The 15,026-nt window shown below is 41.3% G+C and overlaps 1 protein-coding gene across 1 annotated transcript in view; it reads right to left on the reverse strand.

Annotated features, from left to right (window-relative positions):
- The window catches only part of LOC141016701 (contactin-associated protein-like 4), a 55,973-nt gene that overhangs the window by 15,490 nt on the left and 25,457 nt on the right, over positions 1-15,026 (reverse strand). The window contains exons 11-16 of the mRNA XM_073491219.1: positions 13,762-13,881; positions 12,925-13,125; positions 11,403-11,565; positions 10,191-10,318; positions 9,495-9,665; positions 5,809-6,027 (exon numbers count right to left, since the gene is read on the reverse strand). Coding sequence (XP_073347320.1) covers positions 5,809-6,027; positions 9,495-9,665; positions 10,191-10,318; positions 11,403-11,565; positions 12,925-13,125; positions 13,762-13,881 — 1,002 coding nt within the window. The remainder of the gene's footprint in view (positions 1-5,808; positions 6,028-9,494; positions 9,666-10,190; positions 10,319-11,402; positions 11,566-12,924; positions 13,126-13,761; positions 13,882-15,026) is intronic.

Here is a 15,026-nt window from a genome sequence, read left to right on the forward strand (position 1 = left end):
AGAAGAATACTTTATTTAAGCTCAGAGTTACAATATAACAGAAGCTGTGTGTTCTGTCCTACTGGGATTCATTTACAATGAATAATCTTAAGTGTCTGAACAAAACATGTTGTGAACTTGATGTATTTCCTGACAAATATCAGATATCGGAGTGGGATTTGGAGCAGGAAGATTAGAGAGGCAGTTTTATTGAAACGGATGGAAGAAAATGATTCAAAATCCTCATAGTGCATTTTCAATGATCTATGTTTAGGTATATATAAAAATGTAGAAGGTAAAATTGATGGGTTTGATACAAAACAATACAAACAATGACAACCATGACACTACCGGAGATTTTTCTACGGAGGCTTGGGACATTTCCAGCTGTGTTTGTGGCGACAGAAGCAGGTGCGTTGAAGGAGACCTCAGTACATTTGGCAAACAAAAGAGGGAATTTAAGCCAAACCATGGTGTTTTCCTAAGCACAGGTTGTTTCTGAGCCTAAACCTAACCATAACTCAGTGTTGTGACAAGAGAAAATTAAACCTAAACATACGTAAAGTTTCAACATAAAGAAACTTACAGCTTGAACTTATTTATGGTTTTGCAGAAACCTACTTGGCTAACATTTATTCTGGCGATTGGGTTAGGGAGAGACAGCAGGTTTCCAATGTTGAAAAGGCAAAGTTAAAACAATAAAGTAATTACCGTGGGTAATGAAATTTGGCTGTTACTTATCAAAAAGTCTGAAAATTGTTTTCACCAACAAAACAACCACTGATGGACTGCTGCTCCGGCATGATGTTGTGTAGAAATGCATGACTAGTGACCGTTTCATCCAGCGGTACCGCTTCAGCTCAGACAAGGACGATGAATTCAAGACCAAAGTTCTCAGAGGAACCACGTCGGGAGAGGTAAGATCATTTATAAAAAAGTATAATGAGGGATCTGTGCAGTAATGATTAAAGCAAAGATCAAAGAAGCCAAAGGCAGATAAACTCCACCTCTGACCAAACGAGCTGAGCTATCAGTGAGACCTTCAGGATCAGTGGGAATTTCAACCTCCTATACAACCTCCGCTCTAACAAGACGATTACAGCCTCTCTACTCGAGGTCCTACTGTGAGAGCATGCTGATGAAGCAAACAGTACGAGAGCGAATGGAAAAACAATTAGTGAAATTGAGATCAAAAACATCATCAAAGGCAAAGTGTGCAGCTCAAAACACAACGGACCTCGACCCGCGGGCTCAGAAAGCAACGTGAAGAGAGGATGAACTCAAGACTGGGGAGTCGGCAGGAGAAAGCTTTGGAGCAGAGAGAGTTTAAGAAAGCTATTATACAGCGGAAACACAGACCAGACACAATTAATGACCAGAGAGGACATTAAGGCTGCAACTCATTTTTATTTTTGAATCATCATTAAAGTTCATCTAAAGCCGTCATCATCAAGAGTTCACTACAAAACATAAGACGCTCCAATCAAGCTGAGCAGAACCTCAGCCTCGTTTCAACTTCACTCACTTTTGGTACCAGGTACTTTTCTCAGTTTGCCAATATTAGCATGTTAATGTGCTGAACATTATACGTGCTTAGTCTCAGCTTGTTAGCACTGTCATTATGAGTCGGTGTTAGCATTTAGCGCAAAGCATCACCGTGCCCAAGTACAGTGTCACAGAGCTGCAAAAGTGATTTCAGACTCTGTCTTACTATCAGTTAATTAATCATCTGCTCCACAATATACTGCAAAGTTGAAGGACCCTTCGAAACGTTTTTCAAATTGCTTGTTTTGTCTGACTAACAGTCAGTTCACAGCAATATAATCAGATAAAAGGAAAATTCTCTGAAACCAGAAAGTCTTGAATGACCTTCCAATTCACGTGTACTCCTCCTCCCAGCTTTGCACTGAAAGTTCAAAGTCAGGTAAAAATACCAGACCATCAGAGGAGCTACACAACAATACGGCCCAATATCAAGGTTTGTATTGCCATGGCAGCACATTAAGGTAGCTCCTTCAAATTTAGCTACCTTTTATGTTGTTTGGCTTCGTTGCCTGTGGCAGATGTAACTTCACCAGCACTGGAGAAGAAATGTGCAGGTTTTGGATTAAGGGCAGAAAACTTTGGTCGAAAGACGCTGTGTGCAGTGGTCGTCTCATCTAACCAGGACCATCCCAGTGAGGAAAGGAAGAGAGTGGGAATAAGAGTTGAGATGCTAATCCATCTGGGACTTTAGGCTGCTCCTAGCTTACGTCCGGTCAGAGGAAAATGAAATGGACAAAATTGGACTCAGGTTGGCCAAACAACAGGAAGTCAGAGACTGTCTTCACTGCAACATCTCAGATCAAGCTGTTGCACAGTGCAGGATGAGGAGAAGTGGACTGTGTGTTTACGTCACTGATGCTTGCTATGTTTTAATGTGAAAATGCAGACCAAGTGAACAACAGAATTATTTCCTGAGTGCATTCATGCTTTATGTATACATGTTTTATAGCCTGAATACCTGTGTATATGTTCTACGTTTGCTTATTGTGAAGGAGTAACAAACTTTCATTTCGTCATGCAGCTCTGTGCGGAATAACGACAATTAAATCACCTTGAACCCTGAACCCGTCCAATAACAGCAGGTTTTCTTTAAAACTAAATGGAATAACTGTGTCTTCGGGCACAACTCGCAGTATGCAGAGCAAAAATATCTCAACATACCAGCTGACACTGAGGCCAATGCAGCGCCAATAAACTACGGCTTATCTTTCCGAACCAGGCAATACAACAAGTAATGTGAAATGCTGCTCGCAATGAATGCAAAACTCCTCCAATTGAAACTGCTGCGTGTGGATATTTTACACCTGCACATATCAGGGCAGTGACGACACTGGAAAAGCAATCCTATGGTTTATAAATCCATGCACGGCTATAAAACGGGTTATTAATCTAAACTATGTAACTCACTGCCTTATAAATCTGTACAAGGAATAATTAAGGCTCGTAAATACTTATGAATTCACAGAGGACAACACTGCCTTATTTATTCATACAACTAAGACGACTGAATAATAAATATGTGGTGGTCTCGTGAATGTGCATATGGTAACATAGTATATCTATTCAAAAATGCATACATGGATTAGAAATGCAAACAAAAGTAAACATTTTTCCACATGAATTTATCGGAGGCAGGATTACAGCTCACGAATAAGATGCACACAGCTCATACAGCCGTGCTGTGGCTCATGATTACACAAACTGAGCTGTTAGTATTGCTTATTTATCAATATATTGTGTACTTGTGTACATTTACATTTCATGAAAACAGCCAACTCCCCTACATGACTTTCTCAAGGTCACTTTAACAGGAAACAGATTATAAATGTTGCTGTTTTTATACTGATGAAGATTAAACATCTATTACCAAACTATTCTGGGAAATAACGCCGTTACAACACATATAAATACATCAGACTCATACCAGCGAACTGTACTGATAATTCAGAGGTAAACATACACGGGTTGCGGCTGTTGGTGACCTCAGAGCGGATTATCAGCTAAACACACTCAGCCAATCAATATCCACCTCTGTTTCCCTGCTGCTGCCGCTGCCTTCATCCGATCTCATCACTGTTTGTCGGTTTGTTTTCCCTCCACAGTTTGTGTTTACTGATATGAAGTGACACACATAATATTTGCAGAATGATAAAACCAGATAATAAATGATGGATTTTTTTGCGAGGGGTCACACACAGAATATGAATTGCTGAAGATAAACATGGCTGCAGGACTGATGAAGTTCGTATCAGAGATGATTAATCACACGGCGGCTTAACGAATCAATTACAGGTTGAGCTTCATTTACAGATTATTTAAAGACCCTCACTGCAAGAAACCACATCACACACTACACTTTATATTACTGCTCCCTGATGCGTGCTTTATTTATTAACCATGATTATTTTCAGTGGTCACAAACCCTCGACTCAGCACTTTTATATATTCAATACTGCTGAGCAGCTGATGGCGTTCAGCCAACAGCAGTTTAGAGCTTTGAAACTGAATATTTCTTTTCCTTTGAGAGTATTCAGACTTTGTAGGACGAGGATTGTCTCGGGGATTGGATCTCAGTATATTAAGAATTTACACAGTCGGGCTAGAAGGCCTGTAGAACAGATATTCAGAATCAGCACCTTTTTATATCCAGTGCAGCTGAGCAGACATTAATAGAGTAACACAAAAGACAAGATTTTTTTTAGCTCCTCTCTGAGGATTTAATCCCAGTCTGATGGTAATCTGTAGGATCACATCCTGAACTACCGGCTAATGACCTCTAAACTTCTGGATCCCCTGCGTAAGTGTGTGAAAATGGCTTTTCTGTATTAACAGTTAAGCCTGTGTGAAATGTGTGAGATACCTTAACTTTTTAATATTATTACAGAAATATGACTTTGCATCTAAGCCAAAGTCTATTTCTTCTACTTCTGTCTGTTAATTCATTGCAATTTACATCTACGAGGTGGTTAAGTGTTGATTAGTTAGACATACTCAATTTTTTGTGTCCTTATTTCATGAAACAGTGAAGTTCCCCATTTTGTTGTAATCACTTCACAGCGTTTGGAGTTACATTACTGTAATCCCACTACTTTTGGTTGTAACTAGAAATGTAACAAAATTACTTTTTCAAATCTAAATGATTCAATCACAGTCACTAAAGTTTAAATAGGCTCATTACTTATTGAAAACAGTGGACGACTGCAGCGGATAGATGACACAATTCCAACACCACCCAAACTTGAGCTTGATTTTCATTATGATTTATGTTTCTAATACAAATGGAAGAAACTTTATTTCATCAGATGTTTATTTATTTATTAACTAGTGTGGCAGAGCTTGGTAAACATGTACATCTAACATCATGTGGGTTATATTATACCAAATCCTACAATGTGACCCGGGGTCAAAAGTTGTAGGATCCTGAATTATTAATTATTTTAAAAAAAATTCATAATCCGAGCATGACGGACAGACTGACACTTTCTACGGCAAGTCAGTCAGTTGAAGGATCCTTGTATTTTTGCATCTTGACAACACAATACAATCATTTGTTTTGTGGCCCACAGCCAATAATTGGGTTTCAATTTTCTCCTGGTGTAATATAAGTTTGGCTCACAGGTAGGAACAGTAGTCGTTGCTGCCCTCTGGTGGTTGGGAGTATTAATAAGTTCCACCCTCACAGTGATAATGAGTACAATTACAGATCAGCTATGACAATTGTCTTGTCCCAATCTTAAACTAATATAGCTGTACTTTCCCTCGTAACGTAGTACTTATGCAGTAGTTGGTGAAGTAATTCCATTACTTAAGAGACAAGTAACTAGTTTTGTTCCAGTAATGTGTTACAAAATGTAGCGATGCCTGAACAAAAGCAGGGAGGATGGAGACTGGTAGATGACAAACACTGAGGGTCTTTGAATTGGCCCTGCGACTATTTTTTTGAACTGCAGAAGTTTTTCCTGCCGGGAGGCACTGTGATCAAGCTGCTGACTTGAGGAGCTGCAGAGACCGAAACACTGAACTACTGGTTCTCTGGAGAGCGAAGAGGATATGAGACACAAGGCTAAGTGTGTTTTTAAGTTAGTGCCTGAGAGATATGGAGAGGCAGAAAGAGACTGCCGCTCCAGTCCCACTGGACCTGAGAAAAAGCCTTGAACCCAGCAGCACTGAGACTAATGAGGCCAAAACTCACACAGAAAACAACAAAGCAACAAAACAACCAGACTGTGGAGGATTTCTGTCTCCCTGCTCAACAAAAAAAACAAAAGATCATCTCATCCTCACCTATGAACAGCTGGCTGTTGAGCTGCAGGTGGAAGTGTCCATCAGCAGGAGCCTCCTGCGTGGCGGCGGGAAGCTCATCCAGTCGAAGCGACGCCTCCTTGACGTTCCGCTCGGCTCGGACTCGGTGCCACCGGTTGTCGTTCAGCGGGACGCTCGACTCCACGCGAACCTCCAGCGGGCCATTACCCACATCGAAGGAGAAAACCACCTGAGTGGAGGCTGATGGAGGGGGTAGAGATGCAGGGGGGGTAGTGGGATAGCAAGGAGGGTGATTGATGTAGATAATGAAGTAGATAATAGAAGGAGGTGGGAAAGGACGGGGGCATAGGGAAGTCAAAAGAAAAGAAAAATAAATCAGTGTCAGTCTTAGATGAGTATTTGATAGTCATACCAACAATTTTCCTGAGAAGTCCCACCATCTGTTTGTCAAACAAAACCCCAGAAAATGACTCGGCTGCCTGATGAAGCAGACGCATTTCACTGTGTAAAGATATTTTTCCACCGACAAATCAAACTGAGAATACAGTGCTTTCATTAAACTGTTACAACAAAAGATTCATTTTTCCTCCACAGAACCAAATTTAATCAAGGAAATAAATCCAGGCCTGCCAATCAACTAGAATCAATTGTTGTCTTGAATTAATCAATGCCAGATCTACAAAGGAACAGTCGCATCTTTATGAAATTTCAAACTTTTGATCTTATCTGATTGATATTTTTTTCCTTCTTTTGGACAAATAATGAATATTTTTAAAGTCCTGCCAATAAATCAACATGCACTGAATGAATGAGGATGGTAGGCTGAAGGAGGCAGCTGTATTTTTACATTATAAGTTGGTACAAGTGTTCACTCTCTAGCTGCACATTTTCACACAGCTCCTGCACTCTGTCTCAGACCTGCCAATACTGCAAGTGGGAATAGAAAACAGGAGCTTTAACAAGCAGGTACGATTGGACTCAAGTGTATGGAGACCAAAACAAAGCAGATGTGGGGGATGTAGGGCTCCCTGGAATGTGGTTTAATTACTCTTTCACTGCAAAAACAACAAGCACAAAAGCCAACAGGGCTTCTAACTAAAGCAGCCTGGGTACAGTTCTCTAAGGATAACAACAAACAAAAGACTAGAGGGTCTGGCAGGAAGGTGTGTGCCGATTACGTGGAAGTACTCGCAATGTGAAAGGAAAAATATGACGCAGCCAACCTCCCAGGTAGAAGCAGGTGCTGATTCTATTCTGGGCCTCCGGGCCTCTGTTGGTACATTTAATCAGGTAGTGCACGTGTACAGTTTTAAAATACTTGTACTTAACTTGAGAATTACCATTTTATACTTCTTTCTATGTATACTCCACCATGAAGACTGTAGTTACATTACATATACTTTATATAAAACATATGATTATCAGTGAAATATAACGAATGAGTTCAGTTGCATTGTGGGCAATGTAGGCACCAGGTTTTGAAAATCAGTCCACTGCTCCGCGTTGCACTCCTGTTGGAGTCATTATGGACAGTTTCAAAGCAAATGATCAAAATCGAAACAGCAGAACCAGAGATGTCACCTTTTTCATTCAACGCATTCTTCTTCCTTTTCAAAACCTGCTGCCTACATTACCCACAATGCAACTTACTGGAGGCAATTTATCAGATTGCATGCAGCTTCCTCTGGACCCTCAAAAGGCTTTATACTACTTTTTTCACATATGCAGCCGTACTCCGCAAGACTCAAACACACTTTAATGTGTAGAATTGGTGGAGTTACCCTTTAAAATGCAACTCAAAAGTTAATGAAAATTAACTCAAAATCAGGGATTAGATCTTAAAACTTTGATTTTTTGGAGAAATTTTCACTTATAATGGACTACTTTACTCCAATCTGTACTTTATTTTGTAAACCTGCAACAAGTATCTGAAATGTATCCATTTGTGGGAAACTGCCGTAACATCTTGACACGAACACACAGGAACAATGGTGCATATTCTTTCCTTTTGAGATCCTTTATTCGCAAACCAAGCAGAGGAATGTCTGCACCACGTCCTTGGATGTCATTAATAAGACCTGAGTTGTGTGAAAAAAATAATTGTGCCTGGTGTGCAGGATGTCCGTGTTGCACAAGTGACGATTCTAGTGACAAATCTTTTTGACCAGTGGTCTGCAGTGTTTTCAGTCCACCCAGTTTGCTTAAAACCTCAACCACAGTGATACAAAAAAAGTACCAGGCACCATCACCAACTTCTGACAATGGAAAACCCAAACAATTGCGAGTCAAGCAGAGTCGAGCTGTACTCTGTAGTGAAAACAGCTTTAGTAAAGTTTCTCTCTGAGCTCCAACAATCAGGACCGCGGCCAGCTCCACGGGCCTGTTGCTGTGTTCCTGCTTCAGCACCGCGGACAGCACCTCAGTGCTGAATGTATTCACTCCTCTCCAGTTGTCTGCTCCGCTCTCTCTCTCTCTCTTCCCTCCTCCAACAACAAAAGATTTGAAGGCGAAGCAAACCATCATCCTTCATGTTGTGCTGGTGGAGGGTGAGAATGTATTACTATGGGAGCACAGAACAAGATGAAACAATAAACCCCAGCATCCTACGGTAACTTCATTTTTGAAATTGTCCTCAGACTCCACAGCCACACTGCTGCAAAACGATCTGAGGAAACCGACAACAGAGGAGCGGTATTCGGAGCTGGAACAACCACGCAGACAATGATTTCCCTGAGGAGAGAGGCTGTTGGTGCAGCAGTGTCCCTGTATTAGATTCTCTTTGTCCCTTCAAATCTCATTTCGAAAACAAATTCCTCCGAAATGCAACACAAAAACTACCAAAGAACAGCAAAGTAAACCAAACTAAAAAGGTTAAGTGAAGTAAAACAGCATCAAAAGGACTCTTATAATGGATACAAAGGATCCACAACAACGTCACACACCACTGCTGCCCATAAACATGGACCTCATACCAGCCGCAATATTGTTAGGACCATATAAGCACAAGGACACCTTGTTGGGTATTACAGCTATATTTTAAATGGCACAATATATGGCAGGCTATAAACATACATCTCACACCGGCCACATTTCCATGGCATCCATAAACTAAATAACACCCTGTTGGTTATTGCTGTCATAATCTAAATGACACACTATGGCGCCCATAAATATGTGAATTACATGAGAGACAGGAATTAATGGAGGGTCACGGCTGAAATGTCCCCGAGAGTTCATAAAACTGTAAAATTAAAAAAATAACAAAAGCTGTTCCCTTTTTATGGATTTCATCTTGGATGCATTTTATTTGTGTTGTGAGTACAGTGCTGTCCCACGAGGGCCGGCGTACGTGCATTTAACTGAGGTCTGTTGGGGGAAGAAAATTGATCGGAGGACACACAAACAATTCAACCTAAAGCAGAAAACAAACACGCGAGCAGCGACAGAAGAAAACACAAGCTGCATGCAAACCAGCCAGTCAATACAACATTATACTGCCAGCCATTCAAGCTCCATACAGATCAACACAAGTAAACACAAAGGACCAACACAAAATAATTATCCACAATTTCTACTTCTACTTGAGTGAAGAATGTGAGTACTTCCACCACCTCTGACAGTCATTAGCCATTAATGTGTTTAAAAGACACCCACATATCCCCTTTAACTGCATTTGATCCGGTCTTCATCCACCAGCTTCTACTCACAGCTCAGTTCGATCCGGATGAAGTCTTTGATGCCCAGGTTCTCCAGGAACACACCAGAGGAGGCCGTGGTTTTGAACAGGAAGGAGATGTCCGCGCTCAGCTCTCCGTGGAAGGTGGGGAAGTGGAGGTACGACGTCTCCTTGTCGAAAAACGCAGCGTTCCAGAAGTTCTCTGAGAGACACAATGAGAGCTCGGTGTCAAGATCTTTGAATGGAAATCACAGCAGAAATGAGCCTGTTGGACTGATCGGCTGAAAACAAAAGTGTCCAGTGATTCTGGATGGGCTTTGACATTTGTGTCACGTTTAATACTCTGTTTAAATGAATAAGACTGAAATTAGAAAATAAAGTAAACGGTGTTCACTTTGATTTGTTTTGAAGACATGGGTCTCTCAATCAAAACAGAAAAGATGGAAGTAGTGTGGGATCATGGGAGTTGTTGTCTTGTAGTTAAACAACCACCACCGCCATGAAAATCTCTCTCTTGGACAAAGCCAAACTACTGTCGCCTTCTGTTTTCCAGTCTTTTTTATTATGCTAAGCTAATCGGCTGCTGGCTTTGGCTTCACATCAAAATGTGTCGATATGAAAGCGGTATCGATCTCATCAGTCATGCAACAACAGTCATTCTCGCACCAAGACGATTTCTCTCATCTCAGAATCATGTGTAACCAGGCAACTGGAGTACTTGACTTACTGTCTCCATGACAACGGAGCGGCCCCACCCTGTAGGCGGCCTCTGACCCCGGCCTCTGGATGTCACCCAGCACCAGAGACCGGACGGGGAGGCTGTCTTTATGCGTGAGCAGGCCGGAGTCTTCAGTCCTGGAAAAGAAAAAATAGTTGATGGAGAAGTTCAACACTCTTGTGACAATATTACATGCTGTAACCAGCTGATGTAAACATTGCACTGTATCGGTGCAATCTCTCAGGGACTTATTTATTCTACAAAAACTGAATTATAACCATCTCGACAGTCAGCATCCGTCCCTGGCAGTTTGTGAAACCGCTACTCCCAAAACATAACACCACCTGTCTATTTTACGCCCACATGCAGCTTTATGCACCCGCAAGATAATCCTCCTGTTAGCCCTGTTGCGAAAGAGGAGCTGTGTTATAAAAATACATCCAGGACTGGAAGGACTGGAAGCGAGACGTGTACACAGCACTTTGTGTGTCTGATGAAATATTGAAGAGCGGCAGTGGCAGCTCCGGTCTGCAAAAATAGAGTCGGCGTTGCACAAACAGTTTGAAATGGGGAAAGATAGAGGGAAGGAAGTGAAGCAAAGGCAAGGATTGCTTACAACATGCGGAAAAGGTTTGAACAGTTTTGTTTTCGCCGCTGCTCGATTTGTCCCAGTCGATTTGTTGTTTGCTGCCGCAGTTACAGGTCAAGCCGGGGGGCAGTTTGTTTAAAGAACTAGACTACTTCTAAATATGAAGTTTCTTTACTTTAATTTAGTAAAAGCACACCTCTGTTCAGTTTTTTGATGAATATATCATCTCCAGATTGGCAACTGCCACAGCGTCCAACGACATGTTGATTCTGTTAGAGGTTACCACTCATGCATTTCAGAACAAATCAAACAATTTCAATAACAAGTCCTTCCCTTCATCATCCGCACACTGTCTCACTTACTGCTGAAATATTAATTTACATGTTTTGCTGGACAGACCGACGGCTCCTCTCGTTGTTATCATGTTGCACCTTCCTCCAACGCAGCTGTCACACATTCAGTTGTGCAGAGGTTTGTTTAAAAAAACAGAGATACCGACATCCACCTCACAGCTTTTTCTTTCCTACCTCAACACCCAACAGTGTTTTTCTGAATGAATTATAACATATAAGGTAAAATGGTAAACGGACTTGCATTTCTATAGTGTATGAAATGTTTATTAATTTCAGTACCACTCCATGCGGTCGGCGTCACAGTTGCAGTAGTGTTGTGGGTCCACACAGTCTCCCTGCAGGCCGCAGGCGCACTGCTGGCTGCCTGGCTGAGCTCCGCCCCAGTAAGTCTGCACACGACCGGCACCGGGACCACCGAGCCACCAGCTGAACGGAGAGCCCTCTGAAACGCACACACAACCGACAACATGGGTCATATATGAGAAAACATCGGGTTCAATTCGGTCTTACTGTTCAGTTCAACAGTGAAATGTTTACAGGTTCAGCTGGGAGTTATTTTAACGGCGACATGAGAGACTTATCAGTCATTTACACGCTGAAATACTGAAGCAGCACACACACATTATGCATTCAGAGATGACACAAAAACAGATACATGAAACTATTTTTTGTTCCTTCTCTTCACTTCCTCTGGAGACAACGCTGCAGAGTAAATCTTGGCTCTTACAATCAAACTGAATCCACTTTTTAGAAAATATATTGAGGCGATGAAATAAAAGTGTCTTCTGTTGGGAGTTGGAGCATCATCATAATGAGAATGTTGTGAGCTGGGGTCAGGAAAGGTCGATCCATTCCCTCATTACAAAAAAAAAATCAATAACATCCCTCTACATTGCTTTATAATGTATTTTACTGGAACATCTCCTGCACAACAACACTTTAGTATGTCCATAAATACTGTTTATAGATGTTTTCCTTTCAGCACGTACTGTTCTTGACTTGTCATTCGATGTACAGACTCAAGTTTGATCAACAATAACACTTTATTATCACTGAATGCCGAGAAAGTAAAACCCTCCCTCCATACATCCATTTGTTACTTCCCCTCCCTTTGTTTTCCTGCCAACTGTGCACACTGCAACCAGACTGAAGACACAGGATTTAGATTTTAATGCTTAAGATAAATGTTGAGTTTAGCAAAATGCAAATATAAACATTTGTTCTTGTTTTCTTAAAAAATCTATCTGTCGGTTAATGACTTTGTAAGCTTGATGCAGACAGAAAGACACCATGAATAAACATAAAGAACAAAACATACAGACAAACTAAATGGGACTCAAAGAAGGAGACATTTAAACAAATCGCACACAATCCATTAATCTGGCTGACTGGTGGAGAAGAAGGAAATCCTTGGAGAATGAATGAGTCTGAAGCAACGAGCGTAACAATCGTTTTGTTTTGTCTGGTAGCGCAAGAAAGATGTGTGGAGCCGCGGGGAGTTGGATTGTTTTATCCCGAGCTTTTGTTTTCATAAAACAAAAAAAAAGATAAATGCCTCATAACTCAACCTGACAAAATTTAAATTCAAAGATTGGGTACACATATTTGTCTTACATGTTGTGCATTCAGTGTTTACAACTTGAATAAATCAAAGCCTCGATAGAAAGAAAAAGTTATATGTTTTTTCCTTTTGTTTCGCCCTCGTTTGGTCTGAGTTAAAGTAAAACCTACATAAACAGGCTTCAAGTAAGAAACCAGGACGGTAAAACAGCTGAACAGGAAGCAAACAAACAGGCTTCACCTGGGGTGTTGAGGAGGCGGGACCTCCTGCAGTGGTAGGACAGTTCCTGTTCGCAGTGCTCTGATTGGCTGATGGCAACCGATAGCTGCTCCTCTTCAGTTGCGTAATCGAAGTGAACCGAATGCTGGTTTCCCACCGAAGACGGTCGGAGTCTGGTGGTCTCTGTGTTGTTGTGCTGGATCACCATCCACGTGTTCTCCTCTGCAGACGGACACAAACATCGTTACAGGTACGTGGACGGATTAATGTGCACTGCATCACCTCAGGCCCACTTCAACATGGAAATGTTCTGACTATGAAAATCAGATTAAATCAAAACATGTTTTTATAGAAGTACTTCGTCTGAGTCTTGTGTGTTGATGAGAATTGTGATTAAAAGTTTGGGTGAACCCCAGAAGAGCCAGTCTAAAGTTTGGGAATGATGTTCAACAATCGTGTATGATTGTAAAATTGTGTTTGTTCACGTTTTGTATGTGAGAAAGCAAATACAGATTCACAGAGAGGAAAAATGAAGGAAGCCACAACAATAGAAGAATCAGCATTATTCAAATTTATACAATTATGCAAATCGTGCAGAGCACTGACACAGATGGCAAGAAAGATTTATACAAAGAAAGCAGAGAAAAATAAAATCTACAATGCTCCATGTCATCATGATGCACATGATATGAAGCGTCAAGACATGTATAGACAGGGAGATGAATGTAGCAGAGAGTAGAGAACAGAAGTGAGAGAGTGAGGAGCAACATCATTTACCATTATGTACAATTAATCATACAACATGTAAAGTGGTGACACAAGAATAAGAGAGATTGTGTGTTTGTGTGCGTGTGTCACCTGTCATGTTGCAGTAGACCAGCTGCGGTCTGATTGGTCCGCTGCCGTCCACGTCGATGTAAAACTGTCCCGACGTGTTGCCGTTGTGTTTGTACGCCTCGCAGGACTGTTCGTACACAGCTGGGAGAGGAAAAATAATGAGATCAGCTCCGACATGAACCACTTCGACATCGTCTCATCAGGAGCAGTGAGGGGATGAAGATCACACACTGCCGAGGATTATGGGTGCTGCTTCATATGTATGCATCTCCACTGAATCAACGTCTCATAACCGGAGTGAAGACAATCATCTCAAGTTTTATTTCTGTCGCAGCGTCCCATAAAGTCAAGATTAATCCAGCTGGAGAGGACAGTTATGACTGATGGGAGTACAAAGACGCAATAAATAAAAACTTTAGACCTTTATCAGCCCCGCATCTTCCTCTCTATCTCCATAAGTCTGCCTCTGGAAATCCATTTCTAAAGGTTCCCACACCTGTTTATCTTTCTTCTTCTGCGCAGCCAAAGGCCTTTTATTCATCACAGTCCCTCAGCGTGGTTAGAAAAAAAGGTTTTCACAGAAACATCAGCAATAAAAATGAGACCAGAGGTGAACCGTGTGGGAAACTCTCCTCTCTTGGTCTCGAGGATTTGACTCGAGGGAATTGGCACAGAACCAGTAAATCTCAGCCTATTATATTCATTCACTATTTGGTAGTTTAGTCACGGCTACACTCTCATTAACCTCCATCATATCACTCATTAAACAAACAGGTTTTTATAAATCTTCCACAGTTGCTGAGCAGGCATCACATGAAGCTCACAAATTGGTCGGTTTATTTGAAAAATGCTCCCAGGCTGCAGCCAAAAACCGAAAACCAAGACAAGGCTTTTTGTTGATCGGTCATAACTCACAATTTGCAGCAGCTACATCAAAAGGCAGAAAACTGTATAAGTGCTGAACAATATGGCTCTTAAGTGCATCTGTGATTGGCAACCCTAGAATCACAGATTTTCTGCCGTTTTGAAGTTCAAACTGTGCGCTAAGCCTCTTTGCCACTTGGAGCTGCCAACTTGAAAAGTCCCTTAAATACCCCTGACATGAGAGAGCTGACATGTACATAAAAGTACCAACACAGGAAATTACTAGCAGTCTCCAGGCTGTTCTATTCATCCATTTTTTATCCCTCTTTTCTCACATGCTCCAACGATATTACTTTTATATCGTGGAGTCATATCTTTTGATACTTTATTCTGTACAAGTTGCTGAAATTTGAAAAGATAAA

This window comes from Pagrus major, chromosome 21 (genome assembly GCF_040436345.1).
Source record: "Pagrus major chromosome 21, Pma_NU_1.0".
NCBI classification, from domain to species: domain Eukaryota; kingdom Metazoa; phylum Chordata; class Actinopteri; order Spariformes; family Sparidae; genus Pagrus; species Pagrus major.